Source organism: Schistocerca serialis, chromosome 1 (genome assembly GCF_023864345.2).
Source record: "Schistocerca serialis cubense isolate TAMUIC-IGC-003099 chromosome 1, iqSchSeri2.2, whole genome shotgun sequence".
NCBI classification, from domain to species: Eukaryota; Metazoa; Arthropoda; class Insecta; order Orthoptera; family Acrididae; genus Schistocerca; species Schistocerca serialis.
In genome coordinates this window covers 845,012,238-845,035,650 of record NC_064638.1, presented here as the reverse complement: position 1 = coordinate 845,035,650, position 23,413 = coordinate 845,012,238, and the positions used below count along the sequence as shown (strand labels likewise).

At 41.9% G+C, this 23,413-nt stretch overlaps 1 protein-coding gene across 1 annotated transcript in view; it reads left to right on the top strand.

The window, feature by feature from the left end:
* Window positions 1-23,413, top strand: part of LOC126439376 (transmembrane protein 132E) — a 242,407-nt gene that overhangs the window by 5,246 nt on the left and 213,748 nt on the right. Inside the window, exon 3 of the mRNA XM_050090568.1 lies at window positions 12,548-12,952. Coding sequence (XP_049946525.1) covers window positions 12,548-12,952 — 405 coding nt within the window. The remainder of the gene's footprint in view (window positions 1-12,547; window positions 12,953-23,413) is intronic.

The window sequence follows — 23,413 nt, the reverse complement described above, 5'->3', positions numbered from 1 at the left end:
AGGTAACAGATGCTACTTTCCCGTATTACCCATGCTTAGGAGTTCGCTTCTATCACGTAAATCCAAAATCCTCATTTACAAAACAATTATAAGACCAGTTGTTATGTATGGTGCCGAAACATGGACCATGACTGTAAATGAGGAAAGGGTCCTTAGCATATGGGAGAGAAAGGTGCTACGTAAAATATATGGCCCAGTATATGAGCAAAAATGTTGGCGCATTCGTACGAATGCAGAACTACAACACCTTTTTGAATAACCTGACATTGTTACTACCATTAAAATAAGAAGACTGCGGTGGGCAGGGCACGTGGTCAGAATGGAAGAAGACAGAGCATGTAAGGGGATTTTTGGTTGCAAGGCTGGAGGCAGACGGCGGGGGGAACGCCCCAGAAAGAGATGGGTGGATAGAATTGAAGAAGCTGGGTGTCAGAGTATGGAGACGGAAAGCCATGGATCGGATAGATTGGCAGGATATTGTGATGCAGACCAAGGCCCTCCAAGGGCTGTAGAGCCGAGGAGTAGTAGAAGACTAAATATCAACGCCTGCTGATGTAATGATTAAGACATACTCATCTACAAAGGGTGTTTTGCCTCCGACACAGATTATGTTACAAATTTATTTTCGTCAACTCAGTTTATGACTGAATACTTGTACCCTTCACGGAACAACAGATTGCTGCTAGCTACACCGATCGATTATGATACACACTGTCACTCGGAGGCGAGTTAATATTACAGGTCCAATTTCACATTAACACAGACGTGGCCTTGCAATATCAAATATCCAAAAAGTAAGAAAACAACACATATCTTCACTCAGATGTGAAGGAGCTGCGACTTTTAGCATTCCAAGCCGGTGTGTTATTGCCTCCAATCCGTACGGGTGGTCTTCAAGGTGTCGTAAAATCTTAGCTTGCAGAGTAGACTGAGAACTTGACGATCTGGCTCCAGGCGACGTCGCCTGCTCTTCCCGCAACTCGCTGCTACCAATCCTTAAGCAAGCCGGCAAGGCTTGCTTCCGACCCATTCAACCGCTGGCGGCCTATCGGAGCCCGTACTGGACAGGAAGAGGCCCCAAAAGCAACAACTTGCCAGTCACATGCCGACTGACTGCACCAGGACCCGCCAAACGAACGACACACGCCTCGACAAAAGTACCTATCTCGCGATATATGATCAGATCGATATCGGCAACCCAAGTAGTTAGTGGCGCCAGCGGAATGCCATGCCGCCAAAATTAAAGCCACTATGGCTCAGTCTGTGGTGGATGGCACTGGGTCTTCATGCTCGGTTCCTATTTGAACTTGGAACATGAGGTTAAAAGTTTCTAGCTTAGCGCGGACCAATGGTCATTTGCATAGCTTTTTGAACATATATCTTACAGTACGGGATATTAAAAATGGTTTGAACGACGAACCGGAGCTGGCGCCCAGGCATGCTGTGTGAATCGATTGATTCCTTTTGCAAAAGATGTTAATTGGGCTGAAATTAATGCTCAGCTAATGGCACCATTTGTACGCGCACCGTTCGGATTTTACATGAAAAAAACACATTTTTCTGGGAGATTTTCCAAGCGTGCCGCTCCTGTTGTTTAAAATTGTACGAATAAGTTCAAACTTTGCACGAAGGTAGAGAAATGGATACAGTCAAAATAAAACGATTTATCCAATAATCTTTATCCGTTGTCGAAATACGATGGTTTAAAGTCGAGCTAAGTGTTGCACATAAAATACATTCTTATATGAATTGAATGCGGAGTAACGGTTTAAAGTGATTCAGATAAATAAAAAAATGCATTCCTAAGATACAATTGAAAACTCGCTTTAAAAAATTCATTCTCACTTTACCCGCAATAAACACGTTTTCGGAGTGTTTCTTGACGCGTACCACTTCTATGTTTCAGACATCTGCGAACTGGTTCGAATTCTATAAGATCGCAGGCAAATACATGTAATTGGTGGTTGTCCTATCGTTTTGTGAAAGATTCACAAATTGCTATGATATAAACAATATGTTTCGAAAGACAATAAAAATGCCTATAGCGGACTAGTCGTCTAACGAGTGAACGGAAGAGCACATCGGTTGCCAAGCTATGACGGAAGTCGAAATTATGGTAGAGTGAAAGTTCGAAACCAGACTGAAAAATGCTCTTCTCATTATAGCACAAAAAAGACGAATAAGTACAGGGCAGAGTTAGGGATGTAAAATAGGGGAACTAGTTTTTCGACTTTTCTGGCAGCTTTAACATCTAATTCAACATGGATACTCAGCAAATCACATTTAAGTGCCTGGCACAGGGTTCATCAAACCACCTTCACAATTCTCTATTATTCCAATCTCGTATAGCGAGAACGAACTCCTATATCTTTCCGTACGAGCTCTAGTTTCCCTTATTTTATCATGGTGATCGTTTCTTCCTATGTAGGTCGCATTCGGCGAAGAAAGTTGGTGATTTAAATTTCGTGAGAAGATTTCTGCGCAACGAAAAACGCCTTTGTTTTAATGATGTCCACCCGAAGTCCTGTATCATTTCAGTGACACTCTCTCCCGTATATCGCGATAGAAGAAAATTCTCCAGCTTACTGAATCGAACAAACAGGAAAGTTCCTTACCTCGACAGACTCCTATGGATTGTTTACCAGCTATGGCACTCAACTGTCCTTGCGAGTCTTAGAAGGATGGATCTGCAACAGTTTGGCATAACTGGTAGTTTTTTGAAAGATTTCATGATGCCGTTCTTTTTATTTCAAGTACGATTGTACAATTTCAGCCTTAGGGGCCATTTACAAGTATCTAAAGCGAAAGCATAACATGGAGTCATAGGAGCAACTACATACATGGCATAAAAAATAAAGTAAGTTATAATGCGCCTAGTATTTCTACAGATACGACTTGTTCCTACATCAAAATCACAAATGTCACTAAAATATCCAATGTATAATGCCTTGTTTTAGATACTTGAGAATGGCCTAAGGCAGCAACTGTACTATCGTACTTGAAATAAAAAGAACGGTAGGTGAAGGCATCATGAAATCTTTCAAAAAATTCATCGCAGCTGCAGACCCTATCGCACTGAAAATTATATAATTGGTAGTATTGCATAGAACTTCAGTTACGTAAGTGCAATATAGTTGTGACGTATTTTCTCAGACACCAACTAGCTTTCGAAGAAAATACATTGCTTTCTGGTCAGCATCTAGTTACAAGATTGCCGTAGCATTACAATTACGCGCTTCTTATGAGTGACAAAACTTTTTCATTATTCACGTATGGATAAGAACATTAGTCTTCATTTCTTCTATCGACATCACAACACAGAAATTTTCTTTTAAGCCTCGGCATACTTTCACACATTTTAACAAATGTAGTCATGAGACACATTTCTTACAGGTCATATTCATGTTTTAATGATTTAGATCAAATCCCAAAGAAGACAGGTGTTGAAAGGTGTGAAAATTACCGAACTAGGAGTTTAATAAGTCACAGCTGCAAAATACTGACACGTCTTCTTTACAGACGAATGGAACAACGGGTAGAAGGTGACCTCGGGGAAGATTAGATTCTATAGAAATGTTGGAACACGTGAGGCAATACTGAGCCTACGACTTATCTTAGAAGATACATTAAGGAAAGGCAAACCTACGTTCCTAGCATTTGTAGACTTAGAGAAAGCTTTTGACAATGTTGACTGGAATACTCTCTTTCAGATTCTGAATGTGGCAGGGGTCAAATAGAGGAAGCGAAAGCTAGTTTCAATTTGTACAGAAACCAAATGGCAGTTATAAGATTCGAGAGGCATGAAAGGGAAGCAGTCGTTGGGAAGGGTCAGGGTTGTAGCCCATCCCCGATGTTATTCAATCTGTATATTGAGCAAACAGTAAAGGAAACAAAAGAAAAATTTGGAGTAGGAATTAAAATCCATGGAGAAGAAATAAAAACATTGAGGTCTGCCGATGACATTGTCATTCTACCAGAGACAGCAAAGGATTTAGAAGAGCAGTTGAACGGAATGGACAGAGTCTTCAAAGGACGATATAAGATGAACGTCAACAAGAGCAAAAGGAGGATAATGGAATGTAGTCTAATTAAATCAGGTGATGCTGAGGGAATTAGATTACGAGATGACACACTTAAAGTAGTAAATGAGTTTTCCTGTTTAGGGAGCAAAATAACTGATGATGGTCGAAGTAGAAGGGATATAAAATGTAGAGTGGCCATGGCAAGAAAAGAGTTTCTGAAGAAGAGAAATTTGTTAACATCAAGTATAGGCTTAAGTGTCAGAAAGTCATTTCTGAAAGTATATTATGGAGTGTAGCCATGTATCGATGTGAAACATAGACGATAAATAGTTTACCCAAGAAGAAAATAGAAGCTTTCGAAATGTGGTTCTACAGAAGAATGCTGAAGATGAGATGGGTAGATCACGTAATTAATCAGGAGGTATTGAATAGATTTGGGGAGAAGAAGAATTCGTGGCACAACTTGACTAGAAGAAGGGATCGGTTGGTAGGACATGTTCTGAGGCATCAAGCGATCACGAAGTTAGTATTGGAGGGCAGGGTGGAGGGTAAAAATCATAGAGGGAGACAAAGAGATGAATACACTAAGCAGATGCAGTAGGATGTAGGATGCAGTGGTTACTTGGAGATGAAGAAGCTTGCGCGGGGTAGAGTAGCACGGATAGCTGCATCAAACCAGTCTCTGGACTGAAGACAACAACAACAACATTGATTTAGATTTATGTTACATTACAAATTAATAATAAACTCGCAAGACTTTCTAATATTGTTTCCAACTTAGTTTTGCGTCCGATTACCGATAAGTGCGTGTTTGCATTTCATGCGTCTCTCTAAATAACGTGGCAGCCCTGCCGCGCATCAATTATGAACATCCTGTTTACAATAACTCACATATTCCTCTTGTTCGTTTTACATCGTTTCTCGTTTTTTATGTAACGTGTTCGTGTAATTACACAAAAGCTCATTTCGCGGCAGTGCCGTTGAATTTAAAACCCAATTACAACGGTTGTAATAGCAAAAATTAATAGATAGTAATTTCCATTTGATGTTAGCATGGAACAGCGTCGTAAACATCCTAACAAAAGAACCCAAGCAAGTTGCATTTACTGAAAAAAGTGAATCTGTGCCAATTGCGAACAGAACTATTAAGCATTTGTTAAAAGATAGCGTTGTTTGAGTATTTCCTAACGGCTTTACCACAACAGAGTGGTGGCAAGTGTATCGTCATACATGATGCACTTTTTATAGTAATAGCAAATCAAAAGCAGTTATCCTACTTATTGTATTGATCTCCATTCCTTCGTCTTCCTTGGGTTCTGCAAACTAATGGGCTTGTAAGTGCTTAAATGAGTAAAATATGTGACAACAATTTAAAAGCAAAGCAGGACTCGGAAATATAGCGTATTTCAATGCAGATCGCGATTCCTGTGTTAGGACAGAGAATAAGGATGTCATGAACATTATACATAATGAATCAGATGACAGTTGGGTGTTAGAAAAGTACACGTCAAAAAACAATGTGGAGAGATCAATCACACTCTACTGCCTTGTAGCATATCAGTTGCGTGTGGTTTTCATTCGAAAGACTGGTTTGATGCAGCTCTCCATGCCAGTCTATCATGTGCAAGCATTTCCATCTCTGCATAACTATCGCAACTTGCATCTATTTGAACTTGCTTACTGTATTCATCTCCATACTTTACTAGCATAATCTTTCAAAATTTTCTATTCTCTTCTTGTCTAAACTGCCTATAGTCCATGTTCCACTTCCGTACAAGCCTACACCACAACAAATACTTTTAGAAGAGGCTTCCTGATGTTTAAATTTGTTTAATGTTAACAAATTCCTTTTCTCCAGAACTTATTTTCTTGATATAGCCAGGCTATATCTATTTCGACCAGCATCATTATCTTACTGCCCAAATAGGAAGACTCGTCTACAACCCGTAGTTTCTCATTTCCTAATCCAGTTCTCTCAGTACTGCCAGATTTACTTCGATTACACTCCATTACCCAAGTTTTAGTTTTGCTAATGCCAATTTTTATAACTGCAGTCTCGTTTCTATACAAATGACAGATAACGTTTAGCTCCCTTAATTTTACCCCTGATACGTTCAGAATTTCAAAGAGTGTAGACCAGTCAACATTGCCAATAGCTTTCAAATGCTCTAAATGTAAGTTATTTCTCGAAATTTTTTCTAGGATGGGTCGTACTTCATGTGTACCAAAACTGATCTTCCCTGAGGTCGGCTTGTACCAGTTTTCCTATTTTTATGTAAATAGTGCACGTCAGTATTTGCAATCATAATGCGTCTTTTGTTGGACTAGAATTGTAACTTTTTTCTCGAAGTCTGGGGTGTTTAGGGTCTCTCACATATCTTGCACACCAGTTGGAGTAATTTTGTCATGGCGGGCTTTTCCAAGCTTCTCTGAATAATACTGAGGGGATGTCTTGTGTTCTCTTAGGTCTTTTAGTGTCAAATTTTTCTCGAACTATCATCATCATCTATATGCATATTCCACAAGCTACGTTACGTTGTGTGGTGGACGATACTTTGTATACCAACGTCACTCCCTCCACCCCCATCCCCATCCTGCTCCAGTCGCGAATGGTTCGCGGGAAGAACGAATGCTGGTAAGCCGCCGTGTGGGCTCGAATCTCTCTAATCTTCCTGGTCTTTTCGCTAGATATGCCTCTAGTGCGATATTCATTTTGTCGATATCTGTTAACAGGGGTCGTAAAACACGAAATACTCCAGGAGCGACTGAGCAGCGCTGCTTCATGAAGGAATCAGTCGTGATTTAACGATGTGTTTCCAACCGTTCATCTCACACAATGTCTTTGTATAAGAGGTTAAAAAGAGTGGGAAATAATGGTCGAACAGCGTCTCGTAGGTCACGTATTTCTATACTCAGTTCTAACCGACGCTGGCGAAGGTTTGAAGAGCGACAGCAGGCACTGGATGACTGGAAACGACTGACCTGGAGTGATGAATCATTCTGTAACCTGTGGCATACCGATGAATGGGTCTGGGTTCAGCGAAAGGCTGGAGAACGTTACCTGCTACGAAGTGCAGCGCCAGCAGTGAACTACGGAGGGGGAAGTGTTGCAGTACGGGAGTGTTTCTCGTGATCATGGTGTGGTCCCATTATTCAACTTAAGGAAACGGCTGTGTGGAAGGATATAAACACATTTTACAGCACCGTGTACTGCGTGTAGTAGAGGAACATTTCAAAGACGATAACTGTCCTCTCTGTCATAAACCAGCATCTGTGGGGCAATACTTTGCGGACAATATCATTTCCGAAATGGACTGTCCTGCCAAGAATCTGACCTGAATTCAATGGGACACCTTTGGTATGAGCTCAAACGTGGACTTCGCTCCAGGCTCCCGCATTCGACATCATTCTCTGGCTTCCGCTCTTGAAGAAAAATGGCCTGGCATTCGTCCTCAGACATTCAAACCCCTCGTTGAAAATACCTCCAGCAGGGCTGAAGCCGTGATAAAGGCGAAACGTGGACACACCCTCTATTATTAATGTCTAACAATAGGTGTCTGGTTACTTTTTAGCAGATAGTAACACTCTCCGGCCCTGAGAGAACGAACGAAGCGTTGTTTCTATAAAAGAGTCCTACTCACGTTCATGAGCGAAAATTAATTTTTCCTTATAGAGTCTATTTCAGTCAGTGTTTACAAAACTGTTTGGTAGCTATACCGGCTTAGACTGCGTGCTTATGATAAATTTTTCTGTAGTACTGATAATAACTAGTCGGTTGTTGTTATTTAACAATTTTGTGAGGTTTGATTGAAATAGATTTTATAGAGGAACGTAATGTGCTTACTTATGCTCACAAGCAATAACATGATTCAAGTGTAAACAAAATATTTATTGCGTTGGAGACATCTTCTTACGATCTCCTGCTCCTCCTTCTCCTTCTTCTTTTTCATTTCAAGAATTAAGTCCCTCACCTGTTCCTATCCCAGTCTAGCATCTCTTCCAGTGACCTCTGGGGTCTCGTTTCCTTTGTGATTTGTGCTTCAGTGCTTGCTTTGTGAATCCTGCTGTAGATATGTTATAACCACTTTACTCTTTTGTTTTATTCATTCGTTAACTGCATAAATTTCCAACTCGTATCCTTTTTGTACCGTGTCTGACATCTCAGATTGCAACCTTTCGTCCGTCACTTAATTTCATTTCTATAGCCTGTGCAAGTCTTTCGTCATGTTTTTGATACCTCCACGACTCTCTGCCTTACGTGCAACCATTACTTTATAAAATGTTATTTTTGATTAGTCGTATGAACTGCACCACACATCACCAGATATGTATTTGATTCACTCTGTCCGTGAGTTTAAAGCTTCTAGGTGACCTAATAGGTTAAAATGGGCAACTTTAATTAAAACATGAGCATTGAGCACTATGCTGTAACGTGCAAGGTTTTTTTTTTTTTTTTTTTTTTTTTTTTTTTTTTTTTTTTTTTTTTAAAAACATAATCTTATCTTTCCTCTGAGATACAGTATAATTGTAGTTATTGAATATATCGACTAGGCAATTTATTGCCCTTTGTAAATCGTACTCACTCTCTAGTAAATTATTCATTCTTATGGTCTCTATTACAGTGTGTTAAGGGTTACAACCATTGTTCCATCTGCGCTGTCATCAGAAATTTGAATATGCCGGCCGAAGTAGCCTTGCGGTTCTAGGCGCTACGGTCGCAGGTTGGAATCCTGCCTCGGGCATGGATGTGTGTGATGTCCTTAGGTTAGTTAGGTTTAACTAATTCTAAGTTCTAGGGGACTAATAACCTCAGAAGTTGAGTCCCATAGTGCCCAGAGCCAGCCAGGAATTTGAATAAATATTATTGTTTACTAAGGGTCTTATTCGGCTGTAACAGCACTGTCAAGTGACATCTAAAATATAATAAATATCCATCGAATGTATTCAGATTTAGAATAATACCGGCATTGCAATGTTAAAACCATAAGAATTGTCGATACATTATACAAAATAAATTGTAGACCATGTAATTAAAACTTATTATCGTTTATATGTACATCAAAAGTGTCACAGAACGTCTAGAGTATCATTTTGCCTAGGCTTGCAACAAATATTTGAGCATAAAAGCAACACCAGAACAGTGTAAATTGCGAAGGATGGAGACATTACGGAAAATTACTTAAGTGTACAATGGTGAGTGTCAAGACTGAATGTCAACATATGCGGATCAGTTAACAATATGTTTGAGAGGCAGTTAAATGAAAACCGAACACTTCCCACAACGGGACCATGAAATGATTTGCGTTCAAAAGTAATCACCACACGCGTTAAGACATTTATGCCACTGGGAGAGGAGACGATCAATTCTGGTTTCGTAAAACGCGGTCGGCTGCTGATGGATCCACAACTGCGCCCACTTTTGCACTTCCTCTTCCGATTGAAGGCGACGTTCCTGCCTCTCTTCCTTCAGGTCGCTGACATTCTACATCTACATCTACATTGATACTCCGCAAGCCACCCAACGGTGTGTGGCGGAGGGCAAATGGAAAAGCCAGCAGTGGAAACATCCCGCATCTCCCCTGCCAAAGAAATTCAAAGCATGTTACACAGGTACCGGTAAGGTCATGATGACCTCCTTCTTCAACTGCAGGGGAACTCCGCTCGTCGAGATTCCCGAGCGTTGAACCACAATCAATGCGTAGCCTTATGAACACACTTCGCAGAAGCTGCGCCACGAAGTCAAAACGCCCGGGAGTGCTGTCGGACGAAATCATCCTATTACACTATATCACGCGCCCAGGCACCGCCTATCGGACGAAGGCTTCACTACGCTTCAGCGATGTGGTTGTTAAACACTGGCAGGGCTCTGTCATTTCGCTTCTGCTTTTCAAATTATATATAAATGACATCCCAACAGTCTCCCTTGTTACGGCGAGTTTTTATGCGGACGATACGGCTTTTCTGACAACTGGACGACACTTGGACCAGCTAATCGCTAGGATGCAACGGCAAGTTGCTGTAATGGAACGCTGGGCGCTGCAAAATAAGATAACGATCAGCCCGACGAAGACGGCAGCCGTTCTGTTCACACGGAGGAAACCAGTTCTCAACGACAGACTCCAAATAGCTGACCAATTTATCCCATGGTCGCCGGGAGTGAAGTATCTCGGTGTCTACCTTGACAAAAAATTACTCTTTACGCTGCATATTGACGACAAGAAGACGGCAGCCCAGAAGATGGCCAGGTCATCGATTCCGTTCCTGAAGAGTAAGGATCTCAACCCTAAGACTAAACTCCAATTGTGTAAGGCAACAGTGGAACCCACAATGTTGTATGGCTCCACCTCGTGGGGAACTACGTGCGTCTCCAACTGCAACAAACTCCAAGCGCTGCAAAACATTTGCTATCGATGGATCACAGGAGCTCCATGGTGGACAAGAAACGTCGACATCCGCACCGTACTCCACGAGACCACTATACAAGAGAAGGTCCATGACAAGGCTCTACGAGTTTTTGACAAGATCGATGCCCTTAGGGACGAAGTTCGACAATTAGAATCGGTAGGAACGGTAAACCCTGCAAGATGGCACAAGTACAAGTATCGAGTACCGAAGTCAATAACGTTTCACCCCCCCCCCCCCCCCCCCCCCATAGGCAATCTGTCATAACCCGAGGAAGCAGTCACACATAACAGCCTTGACACATTTCACCCTCCACAGGAGATAGACATCACCAAAGACAGCAGGCTAAAGGACCCATTGCGTGCCTGTTAAACGCTGCTGCATCACCGTACAGCCTTAATATTTAACAGTGTGATTTCCACATCTTTGGCGACCTGAAGAAAGACATGAGAGAACGTCAGTTTGAGTTGAACGATGAGCAGCAAGAGTGGGTGCGTTTGTGGGTCTGTCCGTGTCCGATCACTGACTGCTAAACAGGAACTGATTGTGGTAAATGTCTAAAAATGATTAGAGATACTTTTGAATGGTATCATTCCAAGGTACAGTTGTGGCGTGTGTTCCTTTTCATGTGACTACCCCTCATATCATGGACGAGCTAGTTGTAAAGGAAGTTAAGTTGCTTGTATCGCCTCGTGCTGATATGTATTGTCGCTATGTGACGACCAAAGATTACATGAAAAGCAAAGAGTATACTCCTATATCGATACACGAAATGTACAGAGCCTGTACGTAGCTATATTATGTTGAACGTAGAAGAAGCAATAGACAGTCTCTTGAGAAAAGCGCGTGCATTCTCCGGACCTAATGAGTGACGTAATATATATGCATTACGGTTTACATTTAAATTTCATGGATTTTATAATACATTGCAGAAGTATCGAAGATGTCTACCGGTACTTATAATTAAAGCGCAGCTACTCAGAGAGCTACAGTCTGGAACCGCGCGACCGCTACGGTCGCAGGTTCGAATCCTGCCTCGAGCATGGATGTGTGTGATGTCCTTACGTTAGTTAGGTTTAAGTAGTTCTAAGTTCTAGGGGACTGATGACCTCAGAAGTTAAGTTCCATAGCGCTCAGAGCCATTTGAGCCTACTCAGAGAAGTCCATTGTGGGCTGTAATTATCGTATGGCAGCTCCACTTTGCAAATATTCAAATGCGTTAATGCGAAACCGACTTAAGCTGGAAAAAGTAGTTCAAATTTTGGGCACCAGATGCAAATCTGGCGCTGTATCTCGTCGATATCTCCGGTGTCCATATTGAACAGACTATGAGAGTGGCGGTTAATAATAACATCGATATTACATTTTTCTCACTTGTCTCACCTTTTCTGCCGACGTCCCATTCCTAATCCATTACATATGGAAACATTTCTATACGTCGTTTTTGCATTCATAGCGTGACATTTGCCCTGCTGGCTAAGACTGAAACTAATTTTTTTCCAGAGTAAATCAGTCACGCATTATCGCATTAAAATATCTACCAAGTTTCTATACCCTACGATAATGGCACCCACGTGCAACGTCTGTGAGTAGTTGCTTTTTAATCATAACCAACCAGTATATCCTAGGGTCGACATTTTATAGCAAGTTATTAATCTACTATCTTTCTAGGAGGATTTCCACTCTGCAATGGTGTGGCGCTGTTTTGAAACTTAATAGCGGATGAAAGCTGTGTTCTGGACCAGAAATCAAATCTGCGCTTCTTGCCTTTCTCGGGAAAAGGCTCTACTGAATAAGCTAATCTAGCGGGATGGTTCAAATGGTTCAAATGGCTCTGAGCACTATGGGACATAACAGCGGAGGTCATCAGTCCCATAGAACTTAGAACTACTTAAACCTAACTAACCTAAGGACATCACACACATCCTACTAGCGGGATGACCGGCCCTAATAGATTTACTAGTGAAAGCTCAGAGTTCGTGTGCCGGACCGGCACACGGTTTTGAATCTGCACAAGGGCCAAAAAAAAAAAAAAAAAAAAAAAAAAAAAAAAAAAAAAAAAAAGTAACAAGCCAGCTTTGTGTTGGTGAAGTCAAGACGTATTGTGTGGTGTTGTGCGTCAGGTGCCGGCGCGCTACGTGGTTCCGGACCCGCTGGACCTGCCGCAGCCACCGCTGCCGACGCTGCAGCACAACGGCAGCCTGCTGGACGCGGCGGCGGCGGCGGGGGCGGCGGCGGCGGCGGCCGTGGCGGCGGCGGCCGCGGGGGCGGCGCCGCGCCGCCTGGACGTGAGCGCGCACATCGTGCGGCCGCAGCTGCCGCGCGACCAGCCGCAGCTGCGCGTGCTGTTCCACGCGGGCACCGGCACCGCCGCCGCCGCCGACGTGGGGCCCGGCGTCGCGGCGCTGGGCGGCCGCCGCCACCCGCGCCAGAGGGTCTGCATCGTGCTGCACGCCGCCCTGGGGGACCGTCCGCCGCTCACTGCCGCCTGCTCGCCCGACGGCGAGGACGGCGTCTGCCTCGCGCAGGTGCGTCACAGCCTCTCACTCACTCACTCACTCTACGCATAGAAGCGTTATATGTATAGTTGCTACCGCAGACTACAAAAAATAACGTAGATAACCGTAGTTTTCCTAGTAGCTTTGGTCAGTTAAGGTGATATCCGCGCTACCTGTACGTTAGCTGTGTTGCATAACTGTCGGGCGTTACGTCATAATCATCGCATTCTTCACAAGTACGATCAATGTCTTACCAGATCCCCCTAGAAACCGGACGTGGTGAGCTGTCTAGGAACTGACTGACGAGGTATAAATCGCTTGGTAACCAACAGCACATTTTTGTTCCATATGGTAACTTAAAAATAAGCAATATTGAGAGGAAAATTGAAATTGCCAATGTTTATTTCAGGTGTTATCCGAAAATTGTTGATCCGTAACTTGAAGCAGAGGAACGTTGTAGTAAAAATAAAGAAAACAATACATATTTATCGTATAGCTGTAGAAAATGCAATTTCCTCAAAAAAAGGCAAAACAAAAAAAAAGTAATAAAAAGAGAAAACACAAAACAAAAATATGTGTATGTCAAATATCGTTTCAATACTTCATCGAACTTTCATAAAACATGTGTTTTTGTTATTCATAAACAATTTTCGCATTTATCAACAATAACAAGAAACTCTTCTTGCCTTTGGGATGATGAAGAACGTTCTATTCAATATAATGTAGCAACTATAATTACATATATATTTTATATTTGCCCATGTAAACTATACTTGCATCAAAAATAATTGCCTTAGTTACATAAAAGTACAGAAGTTGCGCTATCAACAGATTTATCACTTACAAAATGCTGTAACGATAAATATGCATAATGGACTAACACTGAATGATGTCCAGTTCTAATTACGTGCACTAGAAACAAAAGAAAAAAAAGCGCAAATTTTTCTCTTACACAGTCATTTGTGTTTTTGTGTTTGTTTCTCTCTTAATGTTACCAATACTACCGGCAATCCTACTGTTTACTACGTCATTTGTACACTGTGTCAAAACTACCGAACTGTTGTTTTGGTGGAGCACAGCTCTAATTATACGGCAGTGTCATGTGGGGTTATTCATAAGTACTCCACGGTTTAAGACGATTGCGCAGAAACAACAACAAAAAAGGGAGAATGGACAAGCATTAGTACGAGTGGTATCTCTCCGACATTTTAACTCACACGTAAATATGGGCATGTGCATGCAATTAAAATAAAGTTCCCTCTCCTTCTTCGTTAAGTGACCAATGAAATGAACTATCTTTTTAAAATTTCGACGTAATGGCATGCGCAGTAAATAGTAATAAGAAAATAAAAGAGACACTGCATAGCTAGACCCAGAAGAAAGCCGACACAACCGTGGCCGAAACCTTAGTTATATGCAGTATGACGCTGTATCATACCCAGAAAATTTTTATGTCGAGTGACTCTGGCCGTGGAATCCTACGCTATTATGCAATTCATTGAAGTCACTACTGCTGCTTCCCCACCCCCAGGGAAGGGGCAATGTCAGCATCCCGCTTTGGAAACCTGTTTCATTGGCTTGTCTATCAGCAGGCGCGAACTAATACAAGCGCCAGTGCGGAGGGTATGATTTCTCTACATGTTTTGACGTGCCTGCTCTCTGTAACTATGTCACTGGGCGTATTACGGGCCGAAATTCGAAGAATTGGGCTAGCCATTGATATGTGTCTTTTTCTGTATTTCTTTTTTGTTTTTGCGTAACCGTCTTCTGAAGCGTCGCAGGTAGAATAACCATGTATCTTCAAAGTTACTGCCATACAGGTTTAATAGTGTACATGCCGTCGTGTCATGTGGAAAGCTACTGACAGAGTGTGTACAAAAAGGAATACTATTCAACCCCTTAACATGGAGGAAAGAGATTGGTTATTGCATTATGTTCTGTTTTAAATGAATAACACATAATATATTTATCCAAGATATTTTTAACTTAAATTTGTTAGAAAACTATCCTTTAAAATCAGTTTAGAAATTTATTTCATTTAGACTTAAAGTTACATGTAATTTTCAGAAAACTGAAAGAAAAATTGGGGGAGGGGGGGGGGGGGGGAGGGATGGGAATCTGAAATAGAAACAATATTCAATGAAGGGTTTACTCAGAGATAAAAATCGCAAATGTTCTGATCTGCACAACAGCCAGAATGTTCTTCGTGGTCCAACATTTTGCACTGCGTAGATTGTACATAGTTCTCCTAACATTGCAGGTAAATATTGCCCCACACATTATGCATTCTGTACCGCCACTTGCTGGACTCCATCTTCATCGGTGGGGTCTTGCAGTTCCTCATTGTCTGAATAACTGAAGTCAGTAGTTTTTTATTTTTTTTACTGCTTTGGGATTTTATTTGCTCTACAGTTGCTTCTACAGACGTTGATAGGCCTTTAGATCCCAATGCTTTAAGTAACCTCCCAGTCCTCATTCATAATCCCCTGCTAATTACAGGTTGGCTCAGAGGCCGCGAGACAAACATCTAAGGGTGATAAATCAAGACGTAGGGAACACCATTGACACTTCCCAGCGGCGCCACGTGTCTGGTTATGCCCGTAAGAGGCGGCAAGGCATAGGCACTTCGCTTCTAAAATATCTCTCTCCGTTTAGTGACAATCAGTATTATGATTTTCTTTCCAAAAATGTAAATTTACTAGGGTAGGTAGTATGCCATCGCTGGGAACCGCGTGCGAAAATTTGTGTGAAACAAAAATTGTTTCCCATGGAGTGATCTGTCACCCCTAGAAGTTTGTCGACAAGACTGTGAAACTTTTCAATGTCCATAAACTTCACCACTGTGAAACCCTCTGTATAACATAACTTCGCCAATTCGGTGAATGAATATTTGGTAGCCAATAAAAAATACAGATATATCACATAAAATCTTCGTAAATTCTGATATAGTACTATATTAATGTCAAATATACTTCAGAACGTCAAATAAAGAACTCATACCTGTAAAAATTTCGAAGGCTTTTGCTGTGCGTATGAACTACCATAGTGGCATAGCTAACACTAACAACGATCAGCCATGTTATGACGTCAACGCAGCCTGTGGGGAGTTAATATTACTCTCACCAACACACTGTATCTCTAACACGAAATATTCACTGTGTTTCAATGTCCCCCTACCTATTCCAAAAGAATCTGCTCTCCTCTACTGTTACTAGATCATTTAGCTGTTTCCTTGCTGATAATTAATTCACATGATTGATTATGCAGTTGCACCTTCAGACATGTCTTCTGGGTGTCCAAATCAAATCAAACACTGAAGTACGTAAAGAATCCAAAACGTAACTACGTCGCAAATCAGTAGTGCTACTATACATTGCAGTTCTCGTATGCACCCAACGTGAAGGCCAAACATTCAGTAACCGAAGTTTCACGAACATGGTACCATCCCTGACAACAGTGGCGTAGCAGTTAGTGCTCGTTCAGGGTCACAGAAATATACTTTGTAACTTCTTATCTCGTCTGTCATCTTCCACACAATACTCGCGAACTATTACAAATAACGAGTTCTCACTCACCACCTAATTTCAGCGTCATTGTTCTTTCTGCTACGTATTACAGTGATACATATTTTCAGTCCCGTTATCGGAGTTTGGGTTTGCTAGAGATGATACGAGTTTTGCAAACCAGGAAGTTAAGTGCTCCCTAGCTGAAGCCGTCCTCTAATGTGCTATTAGTAAACGCTATTTTCCCCAATTTTATAGTTTTGGTGAGGAAGTACTGCCCTTCAAAACTGATGTTGGTTGCTGGCGGAAGTTTTATGTTAATTACGTTACTTTAACGCTATAGAAAATCTTAAATATGAGAGAGAAACATGAAGAAGAGGTACATAACTATTTGTAATAGAAATTACGTTTTTCACATATATATATACGTACCCAACTGCTCCGTGTACGTGTAAAATGATGCCACAGCGAGAGCATCGGTAACAGCAAATCTGCACAGGATTTGGTATCCGAAATTTCCTATGATGTTGAAACGTCCTTTGTTTCGTAGTCGGAGAGGTCGTGGCCGGAACCCACGCGTTCTGTGGCTCGCGAGACAAACTACGTGATGCTTTGCTCCGAATATTAGAGATTTAATGATCTGTAGCTCTCTTAGTGCAGTCACAAAAATTCCGAGGTTCGACCACTGGACTCGAAAACGTACACCACAAACATTCTGTACATCTCCTCCTAACAACTACTAGCACTCACGATAATTGCAGCAAAGGAAGGTAGCTTAACAGAACAAAATCAGTTCGTCACAAGTGACACAAAGACATCGGACTTCAAGTCACCATCGAGAAGATTGGTGTTCAACGCAGATAAGCCCCGGGTATAGGAGCATTATTTCTAATTGTTGTGGGCTTTCCGTGTTTTAAAAATAAATTTTTTGATCACTGATTATCAAGTAATGTTAAGCCCTTAGACATCACTTCCGCCCCAGGGAGTCCATGACTTTCCTCCTACAGAGAGAGTGGCTGCCATCTCCTAAACAGTATTCATACAATGAATATTTTCAGTCAGTTAGTCTCAGGAGCATAATGTAAGCATTTTGGCTGATCGTTTCTCGCCACCCGCTAGCAGCACTCCTCTTGATGTTTTTTGCTGCCAACTCTTTTCGCAAGTATTGCTGTGAAATCTCTGTCGTCATGGAAGAGTCACAGCATTTAAGGAGGTTTCAGTCACAAGCCGCTTTAGGTGGATGAGAGAAAGACCAAACAATCGGCTTCTAGTGGGCAAAGCCCATATACAACAAATGCCAGATGTCAGCTACTGCGTCCGTAGCAGGCAAGGGAATGAAAAAAGAAAAAATGGCTCTGAGCACTATGGGACTCAACTGCTGTGGTCATAAGTCCCCTAGAACTTAGAACTACTTAAACCTAAACTAACCTAAGGACATCACACACATCCATGCCCGAGGCAGGATTCTAACCTGCGACCGTAGCGGTCGTGCGGTTCCAGACTGTAGCGCCTTTAACCGCTCGGCCACTCTGGCTGGCAAGGGAATGAAACTTAGAAGTTATGATATACATTTTTTCCAGTTGAGTCCTAACGCTCTAATAATTGCCCAAGTTCAAGTTAGCAAAACAGATACATTCTATGTGAAACAGATTTCGTCAGACGCAGAAACAATAAATATTTAAATAAAAACAAATTTTTAGTACTTCAAGTTTTTAAACCAGACTAAAGAGTATAAAATAATTTCTCCTAGCACCACACAGATTCCTAAGCCCACACAGATGGTTCTGAAAATTTTTGATTGTCTATTTTTAATAGCTATGAAAATGCTTGTGAGGTTTATAATGGGAAAGATGGGGCGCATACAACAGATAATAATTAGGGGGTGAACTATCCACGCCTTAATTATGTGTTGCATTAAATCCTTTTATAGCTATTAAAAATTCATAATCATAAATTATCAGAACTATCTGTGTTGGGTGAGTCTGTGAATGGGGCTAGTTGAAATTATTATATACCTTTTAGTTTGATTTAAAAAGTGATAAATTAAAAACTTACTTTTATTTAAATAATTATTTTCTGCTTTGTAGTCTTGTATGTGTGAAATTTTTCAATATATTTAAAACATCTTAATGATATTACAACAGAGAAATTTGGTAAGTTTCAAGTTTATTTCAGTTTCTTTTCATCTGAATCAACCAACATATTGATTCCTCCTACCTGTGAAGGCGAAAGAGAAGCTTGAGCTCACATTTAGGATTGTCCAACAATCTTTTTAGCAAGAGCAGGCATTCACCTTTGGCGCTGTCGATGTTGTCATTTGCTACTGTACTTTAAACGTAAGTTTAAGTACTATAGTCGAACCAGTTTAATCTTTAGAGCTGTCGGACAACTTTAAATGCAATCTTTAGTCCTTTCAGTAAACTTTCAACTGTATATTCTGATGGTGCTCTTGTTAATTTGACGAGCGAAACCGGTAAATGAAAATACTAGGTGCGACATGTGGCTATTTTCAAGGACTAAGAACTTACCAACAACCGTTCTTACCACGAACCATTGGCGACTGGAACCCGAAAGAGGGAAGTGGCAGTGGTAGCAAAGTACTCTTCGCTACACACCAGACAGGAATGAGAATTAATAATGCATTATCGTCCAACTATGAGATACGTTGTAAGTTTCAAATCTTTAGCTCATGAAGAGAAAACAGTGGTAAATAAACTACCCTCCTCCATACACCACGCAAAGAAGCAGGTTAATGTGGCACTGTCGTCCAATTCTGAGCTATGTTGAAAGTTTCAAGTCTCTAGCTCATCTGCAAGTTAGTTTAAAATCAGTTACATAATATGTGCTTAACAGACAGACAGACAAGAGAGCTAACTAATAAAATTTTGGTAAAATGAGTGACGTATATACCAAATTTAGTTGAAATTCCTTCAGCCGGCCCTGGTTACGCTTTTATAACACCTCTTTTTTACCCCTTCCCTCAGCTGTAATGGTGCTGAGGAGGGTCTTAATGTCACTTCAATTTTTTCAACGTTGTAAATGATATGTGTGCCCAGTTTGGTAGAAATGGTTTCAGGCATTCAAGAGGTGCACATACACTCGTAAATACAGTGAGTTTCCGCAGAACCCACTAGGTTAGCCGAGAGCCCTAATGCGCTATTTCCTGGACTCGGGTAGGCGCGCCGTTCCCGGATCGATTCTGCCTGGCGGATTGACGACGAGGGCTGGTGTGCCGGCCAGCCGGAATGTGGTTTTTAGGTGGTTTTCCACATCCTCCTAGGTGAATACTGGGCTGGTCCCCATGTCCCGCCTCAGTTACATGACCCGCAGAAATTTGAAACTCGTTCGCACCAATTCATGTTTATACTAACACAGGCGGCTGGGGTACATTGATTCCGTCTTGAGGGTGGGGAGGGGTGGAGGGGTACGGGTTGGCTACAGGAAGAGCATCTGGCCACCCGTTCAGTTAACCATGCCAAATTCGACCGTAATCATGCCGACCCTGCGAAACCTGCGTGACAAAGGCACAAGAAATAGAGAGTGAGTTGTCGCAGGTTCTTTCTGTAGCAGGTAATTTACACACTTTGCGCCAGCAGGGAAGGGACTATAACGCAATATGCTAAGCACATCCATCGGGCAGGAACTCCAGTTGGACAGGCGGTGCTCTGCATTATACTTCATTGTCACCTGTTTACTCCTCCCAAGTCTCTAACTAATCGGGAAGGTAGTTTAAACTCAATTGCAATGTTTGTATCGAAAAACAGACATGAAGCAAGCTAATAAATACGTGTTAAAAAGACGTAGGGAATGTTGAGCTAAACATAAACATGGTCGAGAATGTTACTGAAACGATAATAAAAATTCTTGAGGATGGACCTTTGTAACTAAATACTACGTAATGAGTGGAAGGAATTTTGGTAACCAATTTTCCCAGTGAACACAGCGTGCGCCTGTAATTTCCGATCGCGTTCGGCCTGACGTGCGCTATGAAGAGAACAAAATCTGTTAACTCCCAATACCTCATTGTAATGGATATCACGCAACGCAAGCGTCAGACACATGTGGCCATTTGACCTTTCATACACACCAAAACAATATATGTGTGCATATGGATGTGCACGTCATACGTCTGCTATTAAACGCGAAAATTAAATATGGAAAGCCTCATATTTCTCATTCGTTGTTCATACGCGCATTATTGTTCTTATACCATTTTCACTCATTGATTTCCTATCATTTAAATTTTGCTAATGTTAGGTTAGGGTTAACTTGAACTCCACTGACGAAATTTCGGAGGTTTTTCAAGGATATTTTCTGAGATCACTTTATTCTTCATTTGAAATATACTGAAAAAAAAAGAAACAGACATATCACGAAGGAATTATGCGAGTGGAACGGAAATCAATAGGTGTGCTGTACATGTACAGAGAAACTCATTATTAAAATTTCAGAAAAATTGGGTGACTCATTTGTGAGCTTCACATACCGAGCAAGTCAATAACACGTTTGTCCACCTCTGGCCATTTTGCTAGCAGTTATTCGGCTTGTCATTGGTGGATAAAGTTGTTGGACTTCTTTGGCCTCGAATCGCACTGACTGGAGTAGAATTGTGTCCAGTGATGAATTCCGCTTCGAACTGAGCTTTGATGACCAGCGAGACGTGGCTGGAGAAACTCTGGACAGTGTGATATACCAACGTATTTGTTGCCCAACATACGGCCTGACATCGAGGAGTAACGTTCTGGGGCGCCAATCCATTTGACAATAGGACCTCTTTGGTTGTGATCCGCGGCAGCCGTACAGCACAGTGGCACGTCGACGACACTGTACACCCCGTACTGTTGCCGTGCATGGCAAGTCATCCTGGGCGTACATTTCAGCAAGATAATGCCCGACCGCTCACAGCTAGAGTTTCTACTGATTGTCTTCCTGCTTGCCAAACCCTACCTTGGCAGGCAAGACCTTTGGACCTCTTTCCAATTAAGAACGTTTGGAGCATTATGAGGATGGCCCTCAAACCAGTTCGGGATTTTGACGATAAAACGCAGCACTTGGACAGAGTTTGGCAATCAGTGCCAGACCGTACAACTGCTTGCATAAGGGCCAAAGGTGGACCAACTTCTTACTGTCTTACTCAATGTGTGAAGCTCTTCCTCTGTAATAAACCATCCAAGTTTTCTGATGTTGTAATCATTTGTTTGTCTGTACGTGCACGCCTCTGTCACATTCGGATAATTCCTTCGTGGTACGTTGTCTTTTCTTTTTTTAAATAACAAACGGAAAAAGTAGACAAGAACATGGAAACATCGCAAACACAACACATAACTATACCTAATACGGTGTAGGAAAACTATTGGTAAACAGCTTCGAAACGTCTCAGAATCAGTGTGCGATTTGTGCTTTTACCAGTGGGGGGGGGGGGGATGTCTTAGGGGGTTAGTATAATTACATATGTTACTAGCTTGGACCGTGGCGTTACCCATGGATAAACAGTTATTTATAAATAGATGTTAATGCCGAAACTCACTATTCACGCGTATGCACTATCAGAAAAGCCATCCCTTGTTATATCTTTAAAAGTATATTGTAGGTAAAGCTTATGTACAAAATCATCTACAGACAGGTATACGACGGGAATTCAAAAAGTAAAGGCACATATGTGAAAAACTGTACTTATTCTGATGATAGAAAACTGAAACGCGTTATTTTTCTACGTAACCTCCCTGGACTTCAATGCAGTTTTCCCGGCGTTTTACTAGATTTTTCTTTTTAATTTCATCAGAAAATACGTTTTTCGGTTGCATCTGTAACCAATTTTGCACCGCAGCAATGACGTCTTCATCACTTTCAAATCTTCTTCCCTGTAGTGCTCCCGTTAATGGTCCAAACACGTGAAAATCACTTGGAGCCAGGTGTGTACTGTATGGTGGATGATCCAGCACCTCGAATCTCCTTTATTGCGTCGGCTGTCCGTCTGGCAGAATGTGGGCGAGCGTTATCTTGCTGCAGGATGACACCTCTTCACAGTTTTCCACGACGTTTGGATCTGATTGCAGGTTTTAGTTTCGTACGCAACACATCACATCCACCATACAATACAGACGTGGCTCTAAAGCCTCGTTTACGCTGGGGCGACGTCTTGCAACATTGTGGCATGTTACGGAAATGTGGCGTGCGTCGTCTTGTAGCATGCTACAACAGGCAACATCTGGCGGCGTACGTTGCATGCGGCAGGTTAATTTATACCAAAGCAACAGAATTTGTGCCACACGTGTGTCGGTTTTGCAGTATAAAGGATGATAAAGTATCGCAGCGGCGGCCTACTTGGTACTTGTACATGCAGCTAACAATGGAAATGAAAACCAAAGGAAAAGAAAACGATGGTGGAAGAGAAGAGTATTTAAAGAAGGTCCACGACATAGTGTCCTAGGAACTAGAAGCAGACGATGGTGCGTTATTTAGTAATGTGTGCTTTCGTCCCAGGCGCGTTAGTCCGCGCCATACCGCTGCCAAAAGGTGGCCTAACGGTAAATGTTCGCACAGGTACCTGGCCGGTCACCACCCTGTGTCAGGGCCCGGGATGGAACTTTCAGTCCCCAGCTCACCCAACTCTGCGGTACGACAGCTGCGGTATGTCTGCCACACTACTTCCCTCGTAAGCTCGCAAGTAAACGGATGACGCACCTTAGACGAAAGCAACAATGACAACATGAGAATGATGATTTAGTTCTAAATGTTTTGAAATGCTTAACTACTACGTAACACTTTTTCCAAATTAATAAGCAAACATATTAATAGTATTAATAGTAAGGCTGTATTAAAAACTTTCAGTGTTCGGCTCCACAAATTTAAATTATATGTAAAGTTTTACTCCAGTGCGTGGGAAATAAATATCCCAGGTTGGGATGCATAAACTAAAACCAGAGGAGGGGATGGTCTGATGCAGAGGGGGGGAAATCCCCCCCATCCCCCCCTGCAAATCGCACAC